General features: G+C 39.3%; 1 protein-coding gene across 1 annotated transcript in view; it reads left to right on the forward strand.

Moving 5' to 3' along the window:
- The window catches only part of LOC115436925 (semaphorin-6B-like), a 29444-nt gene that overhangs the window by 1127 nt on the left and 5719 nt on the right, over positions 1–22598 (forward strand). Inside the window, exons 2-15 of the mRNA XM_030159929.1 lie at positions 10838–10961; positions 11887–11998; positions 12316–12376; positions 12495–12557; positions 14985–15083; positions 15166–15256; positions 15510–15629; positions 16268–16356; positions 16456–16673; positions 18379–18510; positions 18778–18927; positions 19058–19234; positions 20524–20664; positions 21365–21442. Coding sequence (XP_030015789.1) covers positions 10841–10961; positions 11887–11998; positions 12316–12376; positions 12495–12557; positions 14985–15083; positions 15166–15256; positions 15510–15629; positions 16268–16356; positions 16456–16673; positions 18379–18510; positions 18778–18927; positions 19058–19234; positions 20524–20664; positions 21365–21442 — 1652 coding nt within the window. The 5' untranslated portion in view covers positions 10838–10840. The remainder of the gene's footprint in view (positions 1–10837; positions 10962–11886; positions 11999–12315; positions 12377–12494; positions 12558–14984; positions 15084–15165; positions 15257–15509; positions 15630–16267; positions 16357–16455; positions 16674–18378; positions 18511–18777; positions 18928–19057; positions 19235–20523; positions 20665–21364; positions 21443–22598) is intronic.

The raw sequence follows: 22598 nt of genomic DNA on the forward strand, positions 1-22598 counted from the left end.
CCTATTGATTTTGTCATTACTCAGTCTCAGCTGAGTGACAGGACTGGCATTATAAATTCATAAAGCATATACAAATCTGAGAACACTGAAATTAAGAAAAATATGAGTTGTTAATAGATGCCCAGTGTCAGGGCCGTGACATTTTCACTATGCATACATGCTGTCACTGTAGCTCCAGAGCAGAGGGCTAAAAAAATGTGAATACTCAAGTGAGTCCAAGATAAGTCATGAACTGTCAAGTGCCCATACCCACAGTAAACTCTCACAACATCCACGGCCCAAGTTAAATGTTCCCTCATAGGTGTTCCAGCTCTCAAAGAAGTGATTTAGTAGTTATATGCAGTTTATTGTTTACAACTTCATCCTTCATACAAAAAGCTACAGTGTTCCACAGAAGGACTGTAACAGCTTCCAGCTGCTGCTGTTTATGTTTGTGTTTCTGTTTGAGTTGCAGGGCAAAAAAGAGGAGGCTGGAGACAAAAAAAGAGGAGGAGGCAGAGGAGAGGAGAGGGAGAGACCGAATCATAGAAGGGAGATTGGAGATAGAGAGGATAAAGTGTGGCAGATAGCAATCTGGCAAATAGGCTACAAGGGGAAAAGCAGAGCATGTAAAAGACAGAAAAAGAAATGTAAAGCCGAAAGCACAGACTGAATGAGTGTTGAGGGAGAGGGACTGCAGACAGCAGTCTGAGCGGGTGTGAATGGTCTCCCTGTTATCCCTGCTGCCCACACAGACAGCCACACAGCAGCCGTGTGAGCAGGTGCTAACCCCACCACACAGCAACAACAGGTGCAGCCACTGTTTCCTTCACCCACCCGTCCCAAACATACAGCAAAAACCAAAACCTCCTAATACAAAAACATCCAGCACACATAATGGGCAAACACTAGGTAATACACAAACTATATGAATACGCTCATGAAAATAGCATGCCAAGACCAGGCTTGAGTAATTCAGTGATTGATTCAGTTATAAAATTTATTAAACCTCAAACAAAGTTAGATGCACCTGAGGCAATAAGGCAGAGTAGGTTGTAGGTAAAAGCAATCTAAGAGAGCCTTAGGGTGATTTCACTGCCCACAGGGACATTTAATGAGCTCTATTGATCACATAGGACCTTATTCAATCACACATGCTAAGCTGCAAACAGGGCATCTTAAGCATGGGAAAAGATGAGATTGGTTTCCAGCATGATACAGCTACCGACAAAGAGACTAAATCAGCATCAGATTAGTGTGATAGGGTTGCTAGGGAGCACATTTCTAGAAATGTTTAGATTGACAGTCTGAAATGTTGTGTTTTTTGTGTGGGTTAAATAGAGTGAGATGAAACAGACAGAATATGTTGGAAAGAGAGAGATGTTACTTAACAGCTTTTCTGTTCCTATTGCCAAGAGACTACGTCAAGCAATCGGCGACAAATTGCCTCACTTTACCTCTGGTACACAGAGAGGAACATTGACTTACTCAGACACTCCTAGTTTCTAGCACTTCTGGGCTGTAATCTGTTCCTAAATCTGTAATTTAAACACATTTTTTGTCCTTCATATCACATGATTAACTTTACAGACACTGATTTTCAGGAACTGAATTTGTCATTTATTTGAACACATAGTTACTCCCAACTTTACTCTGCTTATTTATAGAGAACTATTAGTTAATATGCGTTCCTCTAATGATGTGATAAATGTAAAGTAACATGCATAAAGTTACTGTATCAACTCCTATAGTCCTAAAAGTAGATGTCTCTCATTGTTTTTATAAAGTGAACTGGATTATATACACAAATATGAGGCCAGCAAACATCAAAGTAACACAAGAGATCTGACCGAAAGTTTGTTGTCTTAAAGAGTTAAGTATCGGTTTCTAGTTTGAGGTTCCAGTTTCACACAGTGTGTAGTGTTTATCCTTTAAACAAAATCAGCACTTAAAAAAGTGTTGAAGTCTGGGGACCTGAGGGCAGTAGGATCAGAGGGACCTGGCTGGGCAGGCATCTGCTGGGTGACCTATTCCAGCAGGGTCTTCTGACTGTGGTCTCGAGCGAGTCATTGTGCAGGATTAGGAGGGTACAGGGTCAGGAATCACATTGGGTTTCTTTCTTTACTTGTCAGAGTCTAGCTCTTATCCTCAGACAGGTATTTAAAATCTCTCTCATGCAAAACACTCTCTGCGTTCAAGTGAAAGGCTTTCAGGAGCCTAACTGTGCTTTGCTGACAAGTCTTTCCAGATGTTTCAAAAGAAAAGAGTAAGATAATAGTTGCCACACAAGCTGAGAAGTTTTATGTATGGAAAGTCTGCTTCAAAATCCATAGTCTGTTGAAATGTGCAACACATGATAAATGTGTCTCTGGTGGCCAAGGTGAGTGGGCCATCTGGATTTGGTTACAGTATCAGCCACATGTATCATGTCATTATGCCTTGTAGTTGTTTTCAATGTAAAAGTTCCTCATATACTTGACAGTGTATGAGTGGCCCTGCATCTTCAGTTTTAATGACTTTTTGTTTTCACTGATTCTTCCCCAAGGTGCAGCTTATTTCTCATTGCATCCCCGTGCGCACTGTGGTCCTCTTTCAAGTTTCAGGCAGATTAATATCACACGCATGACCTGTGAAGGCGAGAACGTTTAAGATGCATATATATGTTTCAAAGAGGGTCATAAGAAGCATTTGTTAGTTTGTCTCTCGTGTGACTTCTCTGTATGCAGTTGACCCACCCTTTTAACAGTCTGCTAATTTGGTTGTGAATGATATCACGGCTGTTAAAGATTTCAAGGTTAGAGACAGTTTAATCTCTTACCCACTGAGATCTGTTTTGCATTACAAAAAGTGTAATGCCAGAAAATGACCATCCTCTTCATGAATTTCACTGAAGAACTCAAAGACAAAATTAGTAAATAACCAAGTGACCTTTTCCCAAATGTCACTGCTGAGGCACTTTTATATTTTAGCTTAGAGTGAATGGAGATATATGTATCTTTGTATACATCATTTCTTGGAAGATTTGTCTATCTTCTCATACTTTTCTGCTTTTGTTGTCCAACAAATTCACAAGCACCTAAGCCAAAGGCAGGCTTTAGTTATGGCGGCTTAGCAAGAGGGATTTGGAAGAGTTTTTTATTGGGAGATAAAGGCGCATCGGAGTCCTTTGTCTCCCAGCTACTTGAGATGGTTTTGTAGCCTGATGAAGCTTTGTTGTGGCTAATCTTTCTCTTTCCTTCTTCCTGTCCTCTCCCACACCCCTCCCTTCATCACACAAACACAACTTTTCTCTTTTAATTATGGCTTTTCATCTGGGGCCCAGTCACAACTGAGAGAAACGGAGCAAAGCATAGCAGAAACACAATTATACCTGCAAGGAGGAGAGAAAGCTCTGAGGGGAGGTGTCGTCTCTGCGTATGGGTGTGTATGCTGTTAGGTGTGTGTCTGTGTGGGCATGCATCCATGCACAGCACAGTGTGCATGTGCATGTTTGTGCACATCAATCGACCAGGTTCTTTGGCATTTTGATATCTGTTGTGTATAGACCACCTATTGCGAGCTGTGATCCTCTTAGCAGGCATCTGCCAAAAGAGCTATATTTACCACAACTGGTGATCACAGCACACAAAGAATAACATGTCGAGGATATGAGCTTCCTCTCAGTCTGTGCCTTTTTCTACCATCATAACACAATCATTAATAGGGTGGTTCTATATGGTAATGGCTGCCACATAGAGGCCTTATCACAGCCTATTTAACATAGTCTTTGTTTTTATAAAGGGAGATGTCGAGTTGTGGTCAGTAGAACCAATCAGACATACTAAAAAAAAATAAAAACTCAGTTGGTATCACTTTTTTTAAAGGAAGATAATCATCCCCTCTTGGTTTGCACACAAGAAAATCACAAAAGGTTAGCTTGAGACATGATTAAGAGGAAAAAAGATATGCTCCCTGGACAAAGATGTCATGGACTATCTCGTAGCACAAAGTGCACCATTACCACTGTGTGACAAAACAGAACAGTGTCACTATAACAGTATTACAACAAGTCAGAGTTATCGATGAAACCTTTGTTGATGACTAGAAATGAGTCTGCATCTCTGCTGGTGTACGTATGTGGCTGAGGTGTGCATGTGTTAGACTCTGTGCTCATAGTGTGTGTCTGAGTGTGTGCACTGCATACTCATGTGCTCGCCTCTAGCTCAGAGTTGTGCAGTGAATGTATATGTGCTTACTGCAGTCAAACTCTGGTTAGAAACGTTTGCCCTTGCTGCAGCTTTGTACAGCATCATAAATATGTGTGTGTGAGTGTATGTGTCATTTTCATGTGTGTGTCTGTGTATTGTTGCATCGTTTTCCCACCAAGAGCACATACATTACCTGTTTTGTGACCCAGATTTTACTATTTGTGCTTTGAATGCTTTCTACCTTCATTTCTGAACTGTGTATTTTTCAAATTGTGTATGTATGTCTATTATCCATATGCTGATAACACACTGCATCCATAGACTACTGTGAGTCTGTCACCAGCAGCAATTTGGCTTTAGGCAGGAGGCCTGATTGGAGAAGAAGTCTGAGGGGAGATGGAGCTCTGCTGGCTAGACTCCAGCTCTGTCCATCCTATTTTAATTACCTATGGCATTCACCCAGGGAATATCTCTCTTCCTCTCTGTGTCTGTGTCTTCTCACCTCTTTTCCTTCATCTCTCTTTTTACTTCCACCTTTTTATTCCAGCTCTCTTTTCTCATCTCTTTTTTCTTGCTTTCCTTCTTTCTTCTCTTTTATACATGCACATAACCTGATAGCACACAGCTGCATTAAGGGTCTGTGCAGAGGTAACCTCTGCATTAGCATATAAATGACCCTGTAGATTGAATAGCATTTTAGGATATTTAACAGCAAAAGACAGATTCCCTTAACTCTGATTAGACCTGTTCTGAGGAGACAGGCAGCCACTTGAGGGAATATCGCCTCTACCTCGATAAGATATAGACTTGATACAGTGATTCCACTGCTGAGAAAAGTGTGTGTATATGTGTGTGTGTGTGTGTGTGTCTATATATATATATATATATATATATATATATATATATATATATATATATATATATATATATATATATATATATATATATATATATATACATATATATATACATATATATATATATCCTGTGCTTGTATATGGACAGTTTTACAAATCTAAATTAAATATTAATTCTTTATTGATCCGTTCTGTTTGTTATGACACAATGTGGCTCTTTTGGTATTTCTATGAGTTCAAAAGAGGTTGCTGTATCACTGATATTTTCTGCTTTAAATTCCCTAGAATTATGCTGTAATCTAAAATTACCAGGTAATTTTCATCCACTGTAATACCCTGTCTTTTTTATTTTGCTGTCAGGAACGTGTCTTGGAAGTTTAGTGATGTTTTTTGTGGCCATCAGCATTCCTTCATGTACTTGCCTCCATTAGATTACATATCTTCACACATAAAAAGTAATTTAAGGCATGAATAGATGACTACAAATAGAATTTTCTAAATTATCAGTATGCAGTTCTTATTCAGTTGTATATATGGCACTGTTTTCCTCAGGTCTGATCAATGATGAACAACACTTAACTGCTTGGCAGAAATAGGAGAGTAGAAATTCATTTTTGGAGTCCTGCGATGCTTATCTGAGGCTTTAGTACCATGGTGAAGCATCTATAAACGTCACAAATTCTTTCCCAGTTACATTTTTCTGTACTCAGGTTCTTTTTATCAGTGAAAATCAGATTTAAGTCCATTAATGAAGTTACAGTACTTGTAGGGTGGAGCAATGCAGTGTGAAGGTGACCCACTTCTCCCAGTTTAGCCCATGTCTGTATTTCTGCCCTTAGGACATCTTGCTTTATTCCAGGCTTCAACCTGCATAGGCTACTATCTTCAAGGAGCTTACAAATTAGAGGAGGATATAAAGGCTTTGGCTTCAACAGAATTTTACTTGTCTGTATAGTCTGTATAGTCTGTCTGTATAGAGAATACCTTTTCAATCCACTCTCGTAATCCATCTGTGTGTGTTCTTGTAAATCAAACTGTCACGGTAATCCTTCAGGTTTTGTTGAAAAAAATCCCCAAAAAATAGCAGGAATTTGTGTCTCCTTGTACATTTTTGGGGCCTGTAGTTCAGAGATCAGTGTGTGGAGTTGAATTTTGACATGCAGTTGAGTCTATAGATGTTGCTGTTTGTCACTGTTCCACATGTGACTCAACATTCAGTCTTTGAAATGTTTTTGAATAGTTCTGTACAAGCACTAAGAATGGTTACTTTGGGGTTGACAGGATCCAATTCAAAGTTTTAATATGGTGTAGTCTTTAAGTCACTCTGTACATTTCATCTATGTTCAAATGAGCCATGCCCTTTTGCCAGTGTGTGGATAATGTGGTGACAAAATGCTTCTATTTCCCCCATCCCCCTCCTTTCTGAGAAGTGGGACCCACACCTCCTTATATCTAAGTCTATGTCTATGTATATGTACATGCATTCAAATAAATGACTGTATGTATTTGGGTTAATGCATGTGTGTGCTGCATGCATCTTTGCTCACATGTACATGTGCATGTGTTTAGAGGGCAGCCCGCCCTCCTTGCTTTTACATCTACTGCAATATAACATCTTTGCCTAGCTTTGCTATTGGTTGCTACGGTAACAAAGGCACTGAGTGGGGTGGCTGCAGCAGCTAAACAGAGAGCGAGAGACAGAGAGACAGACCAAAAGAGAGAGAGAGAGAGAGGAGGTTTTGCCTGTAGACCTAATCACAACGACATATTCTGTGCAACGCATCAGAAAACACTGTTCTATTACTTTGACGAGTGAAATGTCAACACCGTAAGATGTGTCTGATAGTAATCCTTCAGTTTGTGTCACACACACGCACACACATGTTAATTAATGCCTGTTTTGTAGTTGAATGTGGCTCAGTTTATGGCTCAAGAAGCAGCTCATATAGTTTCAGTGGTGTTGGGTTTGGTCAGCTGTGTGTCCTTGCATTGTCAAGGACTAGTGGGGGCTTTTTTGTTTATATCTCAGTATTTCGTTATGGTCAGTAAATGCTCTTTAGTGTGGATAGTGGTGTTACTCTTTATTCCCTTAGTCTCTGTTTAGCAGTATCACAGTGTATTGATCTTGCACAGGAGCTATAATAGTTCAGATGGCTTCTGCAAATATGAGCATCTCGGATATACACTAAAGGCCACTGAGGCATTTTAAGACGGGAACGTGGGTAAATATGAATAGATAATCATTCAAGGATATCTTTAACATAGCTTGTTGACTTATTGCATTAGATATGAGACTCATATAGAAATTCCCAGCATGCTGCTGCTTACCTTTGTCATCCTTGTTAGAACTGGTGATCTAGTGCACACTGAGGAGAAAGACCCAGACCCAGATGATGGGGACGCAACATATGGACAAACTGATAAGAGGTGAAAGCAAGTGATTATGCTTCTTCGATGACCTGCTGATTGGTTAATGATGGGAGTGTTAGCAGGTGATTTGCTAATGGGTTGCTTGATGAGGCTAGATTGCACTGTGCGGCTGTCGCCGTCATTACATGCATCCCATGATAACCATGTCAGTGTCACACCATTTAATCCTATCACATCAACACGATCTGACACAAATAGCAAAACGCTCTCTCTTTTTTCCACTCACTCGTCTCTCTTCCCTTGATTTTCTGATCCTTGTTCTGTCACCAACAGCTTATTTTTCATTGCTTGATGAGCTGGAAGTCTGTACCCTGTCTGTTTGGAAACAGTAGATCTCCTCCTCTCTTTTGTCTTTTACTCAGACCAGCTCTGTCTTTTCTCCTTCATCTCTCTCACTGCATCTGTCTTCTGTCTTTTGGGAAAACTCACAACCCTTGATACCCTTAACATCAACACACTGAAAGCCTTGAACCTCTTTTTATAGCCTCAAGCTTTAAAATACTGCCTTTGTCATGGTACTGGCCAGCAGCAGAGCTCTAATATCTTGGCCTTGGCCCAGATCTGATGGTTTATCTTATGGATCAATAACCTTAATCAATACATACTCTAATGAGGAGGCTTCATGAACGATTGGCCTCAGGGTTTTGGTATGTTGCATGTGGAGGCTGTTAGAAAGTGTCTAAGAGTGTGTGTTTAGATAATTGTTGAGTACTAAACCTGGGACACTGTGGGTCCAAATAATTTTACAGGGACCAATTTACTGGAGCCTATAATGCAAACCTTTAAATTCAGGCTTATAGGTTTGCGTCAGGTTTAGAGTAAGGCTCCATGAAACAGTGTTGGGAGGGTTATTTCACTCCAAATTACAGAATTCATGAGTGTATGAAGATCTTTTTTTTTTTTTTAATACTTCACTGCCTTACATTATTATCACAGTCTAGATAAATGTCATATTCACACAACACTGCTACCTAAAGTGGACTGAACCCAGGAGTCAATCTGAATGTATATTAATATATAACGTGGAGATCTAATCTGCATTACATTTACATGTAAACACAACAGCAGTGTGATGTTCAAATAAAGATGCAGTTCTTTCCTCACCTTTCGTTTCCACAGTATTCATTTAGACTGAAAATCCGTACAAACATGAATGTTATTAACATGAATTAATTATAATTTCAATTTAAAGTCAATAGCTTTTTTCACTTAGTGTCTGAAGTGCATTTTGTTGCCTTTAACTATTTATTTTAAAATGAAAATTGCACCACAGACGCTAGTTTTTGCTTTCACTCGACATAAAATGGATTGATAACAGACAGTTATGGGAAATTAGTGATGCCCTTTAGATTTAACAGTGAATAATGCAGTCACATTAAGTAAATTATAAATTTAAAGAATGTATCTAAATACAGTTTCTCATATTTTGTGTTCTGAGTATATTTATCCTGCTGCTTCTAGAAAAATGAATGTAAGTTCTTGTTATGTCCCCACAAATTATGGAAAAAAAGAGAATTGTGTGTGTGAAAGAGAGAGAGAAAGACAAGAAAGACTTAGGAAAAAGGGGCGCCCAAGCTCTAATGTGACAAAGCTAGTCCACAACCATATGATGCCTAATCTCACTGGAACACACGCTTCATTTAATTCCATCTTAATTCCCTCCATCCATCCTTTCAGTCCATTTGAAGACAGCAGAATTTCATTTTAGATTTAAGCATGAAATTTGGAACCCCTTCATGAAATGTCCATAATGAAATGACACTGACCCCAAACCTGACGCAATCATTTCTAGCCCAAGGAATCCCAATAGACTGTCAGATGAAACAAACCCTTCACGTTGTACTCCCCTTTAGGGCTCCCCCAATGCATCTGATGAGGAAAAGGCTTAGAGATGTCAAACCTGCAATCTCTAGGCTTGAATTTCATTTGAAGTGGCCCCGAGAGTATAGTCTGCAGCCGGTATTCGCTCTCTGATGTCTTCAAACAGCATGTCATTCAAGCTCATACATAGTCTGAAGTGTCGGAAACACAGGTGAAAACACCTATGGATATGTGTGTTACATCTGGTGCATCTGTGGATGAGCTTCAAATAGCAGTTATCATCCCCTTAGCAACTACCACATCTACCTCACTATCTATCTCTGAGAACAGTCATGGTGGGGTTTTTTTCTTTTTTTATCTGGGAACAGACAAGCTGAGATAGAAAGAGAAATGAATGGAGGAGGTGGGTAATGGAGGAAGGTGGATGAAAGGAAATAAGCGGGGGTTGGGGGAAACATAGAACATGGCACAGCATTCACATTGTTCACATCTTTTCTTCAATTCCTAACCCTTCTTTTTTATTTATTCTTCATCAAACTTCACATTTTCCAGGATTTTAAAATTACTTGTGGCACCTGAAATAAAATATGCTCCACCATTTTTGCTCCCCTCATCTTTCATGTCTTTTCTTTACCCTTCCCTTATTCTCACATCAAACACAGCTCACTCTAGCAATGCGAGCTGTGCAACTCACTCACAGGCATTTTGAGTAAATACGTAGTGAGGTTTCACATGTGTTTGATGGTGTGGCTGCCACAATTTATGTCTGGTAGTATTTTTTGTGGAGCAGTGTTATTCCACTGTCTTGATTTTATAGGTGAATAAGGAATTGATGTATAGCACAAAGGCTTGTCTTTGACTTATTGACCTTTTTATGTGGTTTTTCTGGTGTTGGACATATCTTAGACATTCCATTTGTGTGTGTTTTAACTTTTTAAAGGCAACAAAATCTGTTTCTCACCTTTTGTCTTCCACATGATTTAGGGCATTCACAGCTTTTCCCAGAGATATTGTCTGTCTCCCAAGCTTCTTACTTCATTGCCTCTTTTCTGTCAAATCTATAAAGAACAGCTCTTCCTTTTTCAGGCTAATTGTCAGTAATATAGCCTCCATATGGCTGAGTTGAAACACAATTACCAGTAGGAACATTACCACCCAAAGTGGCTTTGTAATCCTGTGAATGTTTTGTCTCTCTGTGTGTTTTATGGTGGTGAGAATCCTCTTCATTTTAAACCATTTTACAATGGAGTGACATTTTCGACAATAGATCCCCATTACACAACTAAGTAGACAATAGAAACACATTAGCTCCCTGCTGAAGCCAGGTCGGTTGCACTAGTCAGCCTGCTGCACTTATGACCCTTTCCTTTACACACATGCACACACACTCACACACACACACATACATATACATGCACATACAGTACCTGTTGGTCGATTCCTCTGCATTGAGAAATCTGTCAAAATGTCAGTATGTGTACACACACATACTCTGTCACGCACACACAAACACCCATTGTGTGCAACAATGAAATTTTTCGCTTCTGTGTCTCTTGTTAACAGTTCATGTGTTCTGCTGCCATGGCGACCATGGCTCCTCCCCTCACATTTCTTCTTCTGCTCCTTCAACTGGCTGATGGCTCATTCCCAGAGGAACCCAGTCCACTCAGCTACGTCCCCGTAGAGGGTATGTGTCCTTTCCACCGTGTGTGCATGGTAGTGTGCACATGTGTGTCTGTGTGTGAGTGTATGTGCCGCTTTGATGAATGGCTCCCTGGTGGATGTGGAAATCAGGGGTCAAAGGTCAGAGCCTTGGTGTGGAGCTGCTTTAAAGCTGCCCAGGCAGACAAAAATAAATACAGATGCTTTGCTGTGTTTTTATGTGTAATAGAGCACACAAGATAGACAATAGTAAAAAAAAAAACTATAAACAAAAAAGACTGAAAGGAGGGGAAAAAAATTTAAAATGCAGGAAAGAAAAAAATGTGTGACCATTGGACTGGGTACTATGATACAGATGATGAAAGAGAAGGCTGAAGGTAGAGAAGAGAAGGGGAGGAGACAGGTGGAGATGGATAACTATGTCCTCTCTCCCTCCCCTGCAGTCAAGGACAACGAGACGCTTTCCCAATCTGTCTCCTGATGATGAGGGCTCCCTGTGGAGACTGTTGTCCTCCTCTTCCAAACTTTTTCACAGTCAAAAACTGCCACTTTTACTCTAAGCTGCATGTGAGCTTGGTCATTTTTCAGAGATGCTGTGAGAGAAATCTTTTTTACAATAAAATTGCAATAACAGTTTCTCTTACTGCACAGCAGCATTCATCAAGACAGGAAAAAAAGGCATAGAGACTATAAAACTGCAGTATACTTCACCATTCATTTTGGTCCATTATCTTTGTTTTCCTAAAACAGACGCATCAAAATGAGTGAAGACACGATTAAAATGAAGGTTAAAGGAGCTTTTTTATGGCCTGCCATGGTTCTTTGGGCAAATATAGATGGAAGAAGTTGTCCTGACTGTACTGACTCTCTCCGTCCTCAGCTGACATAGTGTCCTTGAGCATTGCATTTGATTACAAATAGTTTCAGTGTGCATTTACTGTGTTTGTTAGTGGTGAGGAGGTATCCAGTGTTCTTGGGCAGAGCTCATCGTTCAGCTCAGAGGCAGGAGCTGCACATCCAGACAGTCCTGCAAGTTAACCGCACACTCTACATAGGAGCCAGGTAACCAACGGCAACCACTTCCAACTGTGTGTTACTGACGTGTTCGCATAAATATCCATTTTGCTTTCATTTGATGACACAGCTCCCATCTGCTGTCACTCTGTAAAGGACAATTTCAGTTTGCCTGCATGAGGATATTAAATCCTGTTGCTAAATGTCAAGTGAAACCTGTTTGTTCACAGCACTCTGTGACATGATACTTCAATGAACATTCTTTTAGGGATGTAATATACTGCTATTCGTACAGTATATCCCATTCTATTAACATATTAGTGTTACATTTATATTCATTACTTATGTGTTTCTGTGTTTTATAGAGATGATTTGTACAGAGTGGAGCTAGATAACATGGCAGGTGATGAAATGTTTTACAGCAAGGTAAGGCTCATTTTCTCAGACATGGACAATAAAATCATAATAATAACTGAAACATACACACACAATACACATGCGGCGTGTTCTGACTGTCTGATTTTTTTTTTTTTTTTTTGGGCAGAAACGGACATGGGAATCCAATAAAAATGACATTCGAGTGTGCCGGATGAAGGGCAAACATGAGGTACAGTGCTCACAAAACACACTGACTTTGAAATCCACTCTTGTGCATCGACAGTATCTATACTATCACATGCATGGACAGACACAGCAGCTGTTAGAGAAACCTTATTTCCTGTGGGTGCACCTGTATATGGTATTTACACAAAAATTTGATCTTGCTGATACAAAATCAACACATCACTTAATCACACGGACTCAGTCAAATGATTCCCAGGCCAAAAGCTATCTATGAAGCTTTAAAGCCATTTCTTTGCACATTTACAATGTACCAAATTTCCTCCAGTATATCATGTTTTATACCCTGTGGGGAAGACAAGAGAGTGGAACAATTATGAGCATGTACAAAGTAATAGTTGACAGTGTTCTGAGATGCGAAGAGAATGTGATAAAATCTACAAAAAAATAATATTCAAGGGGATTTTACTGTAGATGACAGGCTGTAACCTAAAATATAAGCTTTATTGCATAAATCTAGCAGTGCCATAGGCAAAATCCAATCTGGGTGAAACGGGGAAAAGAAAAAGAAGCAACGAGAAACATTATAGAGCAAACTGAGCAGAGAGAGTGACACAGCCCCAGGGAGAAAACAGTAATTGAAATCACTTGAGGAGGGGAAGTAAAGGTAGGGTTGGGATGCATGTAGGTGGAGGGGAAACTAGGGAGGAAAAACATGGACAACTGAAGGAAAGGATATGAGAGCAGATTATAGATGGAATGACTGAGGGGGCAAAAAAGTTTTAATAAAAAAGGGATAAAGGCTGAGGGAGCTTTGGTGTAAGGTAGAGAAATGGAAAATTGACATCGAGAAAGAAAAAACAGACAGGTGATCATCCAGAATTCAGGTTTACACTGAGCAGAAAAAGGTAGATTCTTTATGATCTTTGAAGACCTGTAGATGTGAGGCATCAATCATTAGTCACAGCAGTCAAATAATACACCTTTTTTTTTTTATTAGTGTTAACATGACGTTGTGGACAGAAAACCAACAACACATAAACAAAAGGAAAATCAAACAAATAAACAAACCAAAAACAACAACAACAATGACAACATCATATTACAATGCAAAAGATAATAAATGTAAAGAGCAACTAAACAATATAGATTGATTAGGGGCGACAGGGAAAAGGGGAAGAGGGGAATATGAATGAAAGTGAGAAAGAGAGAGAGGGGAGTGTGGGGGAAAATAATAATTATTGTAATAATGGTAACGATAATAATAAAAACACAAAAATATATAATAATAATAACAGTAGTCTAATTTGCTAGTATTATTGTGGTGGCAGAAGCGGCGGAGGCTTGGGTTAAATAATTTAATATTTATAATAATCTATTTATATCAGTTACTATCAGTTTGAATTTATATTAATTAATTTAAATTAATATGGCTATGGGGGGCATTTCAATTTTAAGCTATAGTAGAAGGAAAAGGAAAGAACAGGTGGCCCCAGTCATTTGTGTTCAGTGTTGATATGCTGGAAAGCCATGAAACACAAATGTAATCACCATAAGGTAATTTTTCTTTCACAACAAGTGCAAAAGTCTGCTATAAAGAATATACAAAGATTATCATAATTATTCATTGCATATAATGAAGAGCAAAGTTCCACATTTGCAAGAAAAATGTTTGTCCTGCTCATTGTAAATTAAACCAACTTTAATGCTAATGCCTGATTAGTCTCGATGCTTTGCACACACACTGGAATATTATCAGCTGATTAGCATGTATTATTCAATGGCACAAAAGAGCACAGTTTTGTTGCCATTTACCAAACAATCAAATGATCTGCAAATCAAAATTATGCAAAGTACTTAGCTGTTTCAGTCCCAGTATTTTTAAAAAAATATTCTACATTAAATTGCATTGTCACACAGGCTCTAACTAACATTTAAATATTCGGCTGATGTCCTGACTGACCTGAACATCAACTAAAATTTTGGCAAAATCTTGAGCTGTGGTGAAAAAAAAAACATGCACACAGGTTTATTTCACCTATGAGATGAGATATCCTTTATTACCCCTACAGGGACTCCATGTTGCACATAATCTTGTGTCTTGAGTCGCAGCGGCTTTGTGATCAGACAGTGTTGTAAAATACAGTAACAAAGGGATTGTAACCAGTGTCATCAAGTTTCAGATTCACTGGTTACAGCTTTAAAGTTTACCACAATCAGCAGCCTTCACTTTGAAAGCAGCTATAAAGTCGCTGTCCTGTTGTCCCTCCAGATGGAGTGTGTCTGAGAGTGTTATTTCCTCTAGGATTGTTTGAAGCTGCATTCTTCATACTTCACCCTGACAGTCTTCTTGCTCTGATTGGTATTTTTGAGCTCAGCTTTGGTCCAACACAGACATTTTCAAGTTGCCCTCTTCCTGATGATTCTCTTCTCCTCTTTAATCTTTTACTTTTTGTTTTTTTTTTTTCTGCAGGGAGAGTGTCGTAATTTCATCAAGGTTTTGCTCAGCCAGCACGGTGGCCTGTTTGTATGTGGAACAAACGCCTTCAACCCTCTGTGTGCCAACTACACCGTCAGTACCCATCTGTCTGTCAGCCGACTATCCTCTGGATATCCTACAGGTTGCTTATCGCATGTGTGTTTTCCTGTTGCAGAGAGACACTCTAGAAATGGTGGGAGAGACTGTCAGTGGGATGGCACGATGCCCTTATGATCCACGGCATGCCAACGTGGCTCTATTTGCAGGTAGCATCTTATTTGTAAACTATAGCTGAAGAACTCTGTTGTTTTTTTTGGTAGACTCTGTTTTCAGCTCCAGACACTGAAACATCTCTGCCCTTGTGTTTACCTTTACAAATGATTTATAGTCCGACCTTTCACTGCATTTCTTGTTTGGTTTTAATCTTCCTGACCTTGTGCTATCTCTCCATCTGTATCTATCGCTTCTTCTTAATCTTCTCCCCTCTACTCTGTGTGTGTCTCTCTTTCTTCCTCTCAGATGGAAGTCTTTTTACCGGTACAGTGACAGACTTCCTGGCCATCGATGCGGTGATCTATCGAAGCCTTGGCGACAGCCCCGCCCTCCGCACAGTCAAACACGACTCCAAATGGTTTCGAGGTACTTTTAGCTGCAGACGTATTAAAAATGATCCTCCACATGCAGACACCTTCAATAGACAATCAGGAAGCAAATAACAAAACCCATCACCATTATCGTCAACAGTTTGCAGAAAGAAAATTGAACTGCTATTGTTGTCATTCTGTGAGTGGCTCAAGATGATTTTGGGGGACTTAATAATAAGCTACATCTTGGGAAACTAGATATAATTAGACCTACATTTAATGCATTTTTTATAAGTGGAACACACTCAGACAGATTGATGTATTGAGGTTAGTTGGACTCTACAGATTCAGGGTTAAAACAAGCCTTTGAATTAACAGCATTCAGTCAAGCCTGTTTTCCATGGAGGAAAAACAAGCCCAGGCAGGTCAAAGTTAGAAGAGTGCTGGATGAATAAATGATAAATAATGTGTATCTTCTTGTCCATGATAATAAATTAAACAGGTCATGAATATTTAATGAGTGACCCTGTGGACGGCACTGGACCATGTTGATGTGAATGTTATTACAGCGCCATGTCAGATGAGACCGTGGAGGATCACTAGTCGCCCTAGGCACTCCGTCGCCACTTTTCTGCATTCTGTATGTGTACAAATGTGTTTGTACAACAGTATTTTTCTAATATTGTTTTCCAGAGCCCTACTTTGTGAGTGCCATGGAGTGGGGGCCTCATATTTATTTCTTCTTCAGAGAGATGGCCATGGAGTTTCATCATCTAGAAAAGGTGCTCTCTACATTTCTACATTTCCTATTTTTCACCCTGGGTCCTTTTTTTTATTCTAATATCTTTTCATTCCACTACACCGTGCTGGTTTTGTTGTAGGTGATGGTGTCCCGTGTGGCTCGTGTGTGTAAGTCAGACCTGGGGGGTTCTCAGCGTGTGCTGGAGAAACAATGGACAACATTTCTGAAGGCACGACTTAACTGCTCCGTCCCTGGAGACTCACACTTCTACTTCAACCTCTTGCATGCTACAAGCAACATCATTCACATGCAGGGGCGGGATGTCATCCTGGGTCTATTTTCAACTCCACCAAACAGGTACAGTACATATCATAGAAGTATTGCATAGAGTTGAGGTACCTCTGCTCAAGGGTTTACATTGAAAATCAACTAAATACTTCTAATGTCTTCCACCCGGGAGGCAAATATTGTGCTTTTTACTCCACTACATTTATCTTACAACTTTAGTTATTTTTAATCTCTTTCTCATCCAGTGAAAACTTTTTGTGACCAAATGTTTTGACTTTTGTGTCTCTGGGTTTCCAGCCTCTTCACTAAACTCTCTAAAAATCTGAAACTGTTTCTTTGAGCTCATGTAAAGTTAACTTTTTAGAGATGCATGGCTCTCACAGAATAGTGAGCCTGAAAACATATTATTGTGTTATAGAATATGACTGCTGTACATTAAACTCCCTAACAGTATATAAAGTAATGCAAGTAAGTCAGTGTTGCATCTACAACTGTGAAATGCAGCATTCATGCAGCACCATGGTCATATCACCAGTTTTAATGCAGGGCACACATATATGGACGAATGATTAGTCATGTTCACACCTATTTAGATTGATCAAATAAGATGCGTTTCTTTGGATAGTAGGAGGAAGCTGGAATACAATGAGAGAGCTCATGTAGACATGGGGAGAACATGCAAACTGGACACAGGAAGCCCCACGTTGGCTGATGTTGGGATCAGACACAGGACCTTCCTGTTGGCCTCTACACTGCACCGCCCCCATAAAATACACAATACATGTTGATGTAGCAATAATATTATACCCAAGAACATCATATGCAGTTGTTAAACACAGACAGAAACTGTGTAAATGCACAGTGAATTCTTTTTTACTTTTCATACAATCAGTATATTTTATATTTAACTGATCAGGCCTATGCTGCTTATATCACAGGTTCTGAACTTGTCTCACCTTGGGGCTTATATTTTTCACTGTCACTAGGTCACGTCTGACTTAATAAAAGTCAAAACAAGTAATTTTTCAAAAATGGCAGGTTAGCATTTGTTTTGTTTTTTGTAACTAAATATAGATATTTTCACCTTTGCATTCCAATGACAAGCTCAAAACTGTCTTTTCATACAAAATAAATAAAGTTTACAATGTGTGTTGTGGGAGGCTGACTCACTGCTAAACGATATTTTAGATTTGAATGTTTTATATAGTCTGGCAAAACCTCTTGGGGTTTTCATCCCTTTCATCACTGTACATGTATACTCAGGATCATATTTACACTTCAGCATCCGTTTACAAACACCATTTAATCTTAGTCGTCAATTTTCAGACAAATGCAGTAATGATCACCTGCTGTACATCCTTGCTGTTCATCTGTTAAAATAAAAGTCAGACCTCAGAAAGCGAAGCACCTAGAATCCTCACTTGAAGGTCACGACCCACTGGTTGAACACAATGGGCCTGTATCATCAAAGTACAAAGTGAAAATATGTCTCATGGTGGTCACATGGAAAAGCATTTTATTGATCTACTTTGAAATATACAAAATCATATCAATCTTCCTATTGTCCAGGACCAGATGGTACACACTGGTAATACTTTCCTACTTGTACATATGTGAGGTTTTTAATGCAGAACTTTTACTTGTAGTGGATTTTTTTTTAACACTTTTGCTTAAGGATGTGAATTCTTCTCCCACCACTGACAAATGCAGAGATGCATACGATACTAACATAGAATAATATTTCTCATTGCCTTATTTGCTTTTTGTCTGGTAGCATCCCTGGCTCGGCGGTGTGTGTGTTCGACATGCAGCAGCTTGCCCACGTCTTTGAGGGACGATTTAAAGAGCAGAAATCCCCCGAGTCTATTTGGACTCCGGTGCCGGACGAAGCAGTGCCTAAACCGAGGTATTGTCATGCAAAGTGTGTAGAGCAACTTTGGCAGAATACTGCAGTGCTGTTGTCCGGAGCATCTGTCTCACATGGAGTCTTGTTACTCCCCTGCTATAAGCGCCAGCTGTCAATCATACAGTAACTTCACTACTATTCAGCAAATATTGTAATACAGCCCGCAGCAGCTATAAAATAACTCCACTGGATCTTTTCTTCTTACTCTCTGTGGACTTCCTCTCACTTTTCCCTCTGCTTCTTTCCTTTGACTGTCTTTTCCTGCAGACCTGGGGGATGTGCAGTCCAAGGATCCAGATTTAGCTCCTCTACAGCACTGCCAGATGAGGTGCTGAATTTTGTGAAGACACATCCTCTGATGGATGAGACTGTTCCACTGCTAGGACACCGGCCATGGGTGGTCAAGACTATGGGACGGTATACACACATTTATTTATTGGATCATGCCAACCTTTGAAGTCATGAAGTTTAGAACATGTATGGAACTGTACTCTACTTATCTATGTGCAGTTGTAAAGCTCTCCTCTTTTCATATCTTTCTTTCTAGTTACCAGCTGACAACCATGGTTGTAGACACCGAAGCTGGTCCCCATAAGAACCGCACAGTATTGTTTCTGGGATCAACCCGAGGGACCATCCTCAAGTTTTTAATGATCCCCAGCGGAGATTCTGTCTCCCACAGCAGTGTGTTTCTGGAGGAAGTGGAGGGATTCAACCCAGAGAAGTGAGTGGGAGTTAAGACATATTTGTCTCTCTAAGCTTCAGTAAATCATAAGTTTTGCCATAATCTTTCAAATACACAGATGGCATCGTACCTGTAGTTCTTCTGCATGAAAAACTGCTTTTGGTCTCAATTATTTTAAATGTTTGACTTATCTTTCAGTATTTGTAATGATCTGTTCAAATTCCTGATAAAAACGCTTTTGTTTGGATCAATATATCCACAGTATTTCTGTTTTGATCAGTCAAATTGTATATAAACCTGTAAGGTTTATATGTGATTTATAGACTGTGCTGTTATGACACTGTGCTATTGATACCAAGGGGCAAGGATGTCCAAAAATCAGGCCAAAGCAGAAGTGTCATCAAAAACCCCTGGCTCCAAATTGGATTTCTAACTAACACCAGACCACTTCAGATCTGGTGGTCCATCTTTTATGTTTTTTCCTCCATTAACAAGATCACAAGTCATATAGAAGACTCTGATTTCTGCTGCATTGGGTTTTGATTGACAGGTCTATATGACAGCTTGCTCAACTGCCAAGTCAGACTTTCAGAGTTTCTGTTTACTTAATAAAATGCATTTTTTTTCCTGTCAGACAACTTGACTGTAGCACTGAAAAGACAAACTTTCTTACGGAGTGTCTGATGCTACTTTACTTTGCATTAGCTTGACTCTGACCACTCAGGCTCCTGTAGCCACACCCCTTTTGTCCAAATATGGTTACCTCTGGTTCCAAAAAGCCAACATGGCAACTGCCAAATTGTAAACTACTGGCTTCAAAACAACAGAAAACCAATGGGTGACGTTACAGTTCCTCCACCACTAATTTGATGACTTGTCTAACTGCTTTTACCATCTTTTGAAGCATTTGTGGGTGTTTTTGTTCATCTCTAACAGCAGAAATTGTTTCAACTTCCTTGCACTGCACAAACCTAGATATAACATTTGTTTCCTTAAGTAACTTTAGCTTTATGTTTGGGATTTTCCAAGAGAGGAGGATACATTTCACCAGGGTTGGCATGAGCAATTCCTCCACGTCTGTGTTGAAGACATTTTACAGTCAGTGGGTCATATTATTGTCTCATCACTTCTCACAAATGCCTATCACCATTCTAAACCATCACCAAAGGTTCTGCAGATTATAACATTTAATGACTGATGAATAAAATGTGGAGTTTATTAAATAACAAAAGTTGAACAAAAAAACAACCCCATCTTCCACAGTGACAGAAGGGAGTGCCGTCCTTCTGCTAGGTTTTTACATTGTCATATCTTCATATCCTCTGCAGATGTGGTGAGGACTCTCCTCAGGCTCGTCAGCTCTTGTCACTATCGCTGGACCGGACCAGCCACACTCTGCTGCTGGCATTCCCTTCATGTCTAGTTCGAGTGCCCACATCTCGCTGCCATCTTCACTCGCGCTGCATGAAGTGAGTGGCTCACAGTCAGTTTTTTCAATGTTTTTTGGATAGACACTAGGCTCAGTTTGAAGGTAGTACTGCTTTTCTACAGCCAATGTTCTATTTAGTGGCCAACTTTTGTCAGTTCCCCAGAAAAACTCAATCCTGTTTTTGCTTCAAACAGCAAATTGGATTCTCTAGGAAATAGCATTTAACTTGATTCAAAAATGCTCCAAAATCATCTTAATTTGAGTTTTTACAATGACTCATAAATAATAAGGTCTTTGTTTATTATTGCACGTATGGGAGACTGATTTTCACAGCAGCTCTATATGCAAATATGTATGGGAAACTGAGCAGTAACAACTTACTTACACTGTATTAGGTGTGAGTTTTGTGTAAACATAAAATGCCAAATGAGCAGTTATAATTTCACATTCTGCGCACATATTATACATTACAAACAAATATCACAGGTCAACAGGGACACACAGTCCTAAAACAGCACCTTGTTATTAGGCAAAGCCAAAGCCCCAGTTAGTAAAGCAATAATGTTCGCCTTCTGGACCCGTTTTTACTGCATATCTGTTGTTTCCAGGCTCAAAAGGTAAACTTTCTGTGAGTTTCCCAGGGAGGATTTCCTGCCAGGCTAACTAACATATCTGCTGTAAGAATGAGGTCAATACTCAGCATTTCTGAACTTTTTATTTTCATTGGTGCGTGTATCTAGGAGCTGCCTAGCCTCCAGGGATCCATACTGTGGCTGGACCAGAGGCAGCACCTGCTCCTTCTTGAGACCGGGCACACGGTGAGGAGAATTAACATAAACACCCGCCTATGAGCAGTTTCCTAGGCAGGGTACCTCTGCAGACCTGCCATCTGCAATGTGCAATTTATATACAGAGTTTTACTGGTGTAGTTGCAGCATTCCTATGTCTTATGCATGAATATGACAAAGCTGATGATTTATTCTTATATATGAATCTTATTTGATGCTTTAGTGTCTACTGAGCAATACACAAAATATAGGTTAAATAGATTACTCAGATATATCTTTAAATCAAAACTGATATAAAGCAAATATAGAAATGATAGTTGCGAGCAGTGAAAAGCCAATAACCAATTAATCAACCAATATCATCCTTGCATCTCCCTTGAGAAATTTGGCCGTGAAAGCAGATTATGCATGTTTGGAATGATTTTTTTTTTCACTGTAGGAACCAGACATCTAGGTCAAAATAATTTTAATAAAGACCTAAATAAATAAATCTAAATCAGTGAACATCAAACTCAAAGTAATTAACCAATAAATGTGGAACTTATCATAAATTAAAAAAAAAAAAAAACAAGTTTGTGCAATTTCCCTACCGCCAATACTAATAATAGGTATTTGCGGCTATTGATGCCACCCTCTGCAGATACAAATACTGTACATAAACAAATACTCATACAAATGCAAAATCATCGGCACCCATTATTTGGTCTATTTTTAATCTCAACCTCTTAGTTCATGCGTGTGTTTGTATTTTTTTATTGAATTTTATTTTATGTTTTTTGCTATATATCCTGATTTGTAATTTTTTTTTCTTTTTCCAGTTGTGTTTGGGGCTGCAGTAGTGTAATACATTTTCTGCAGAACATCTTTGCACTAGTTATAAGTATTTCAAACGGTCAGCTATCATTATCATATAAAAACATACATTAATATGTACAGTACTAGTGTCAGTGTTTGTTTCATATAATACCACACTAAAGTCAGTAGTTGGTATCAGGTATATGACAGTGCCAGCTTCTTGTATCACCTGTTTGTCTGACCCTGACCTCTGACCTGTGACTTCTCAGAGCAAAAAGAGAAATCAATGATGGAATCAATTGTGTATCCCATTACACTACATGTCACATCAATATGTGCCATATCACTTGAACTGGCTCCTATTAACAGACGTCTGTGCTCATGTGAAAAG

Source organism: Sphaeramia orbicularis, chromosome 17, assembly GCF_902148855.1.
Source record: "Sphaeramia orbicularis chromosome 17, fSphaOr1.1, whole genome shotgun sequence".
Classification (NCBI taxonomy): Eukaryota; Metazoa; Chordata; class Actinopteri; order Kurtiformes; family Apogonidae; genus Sphaeramia; species Sphaeramia orbicularis.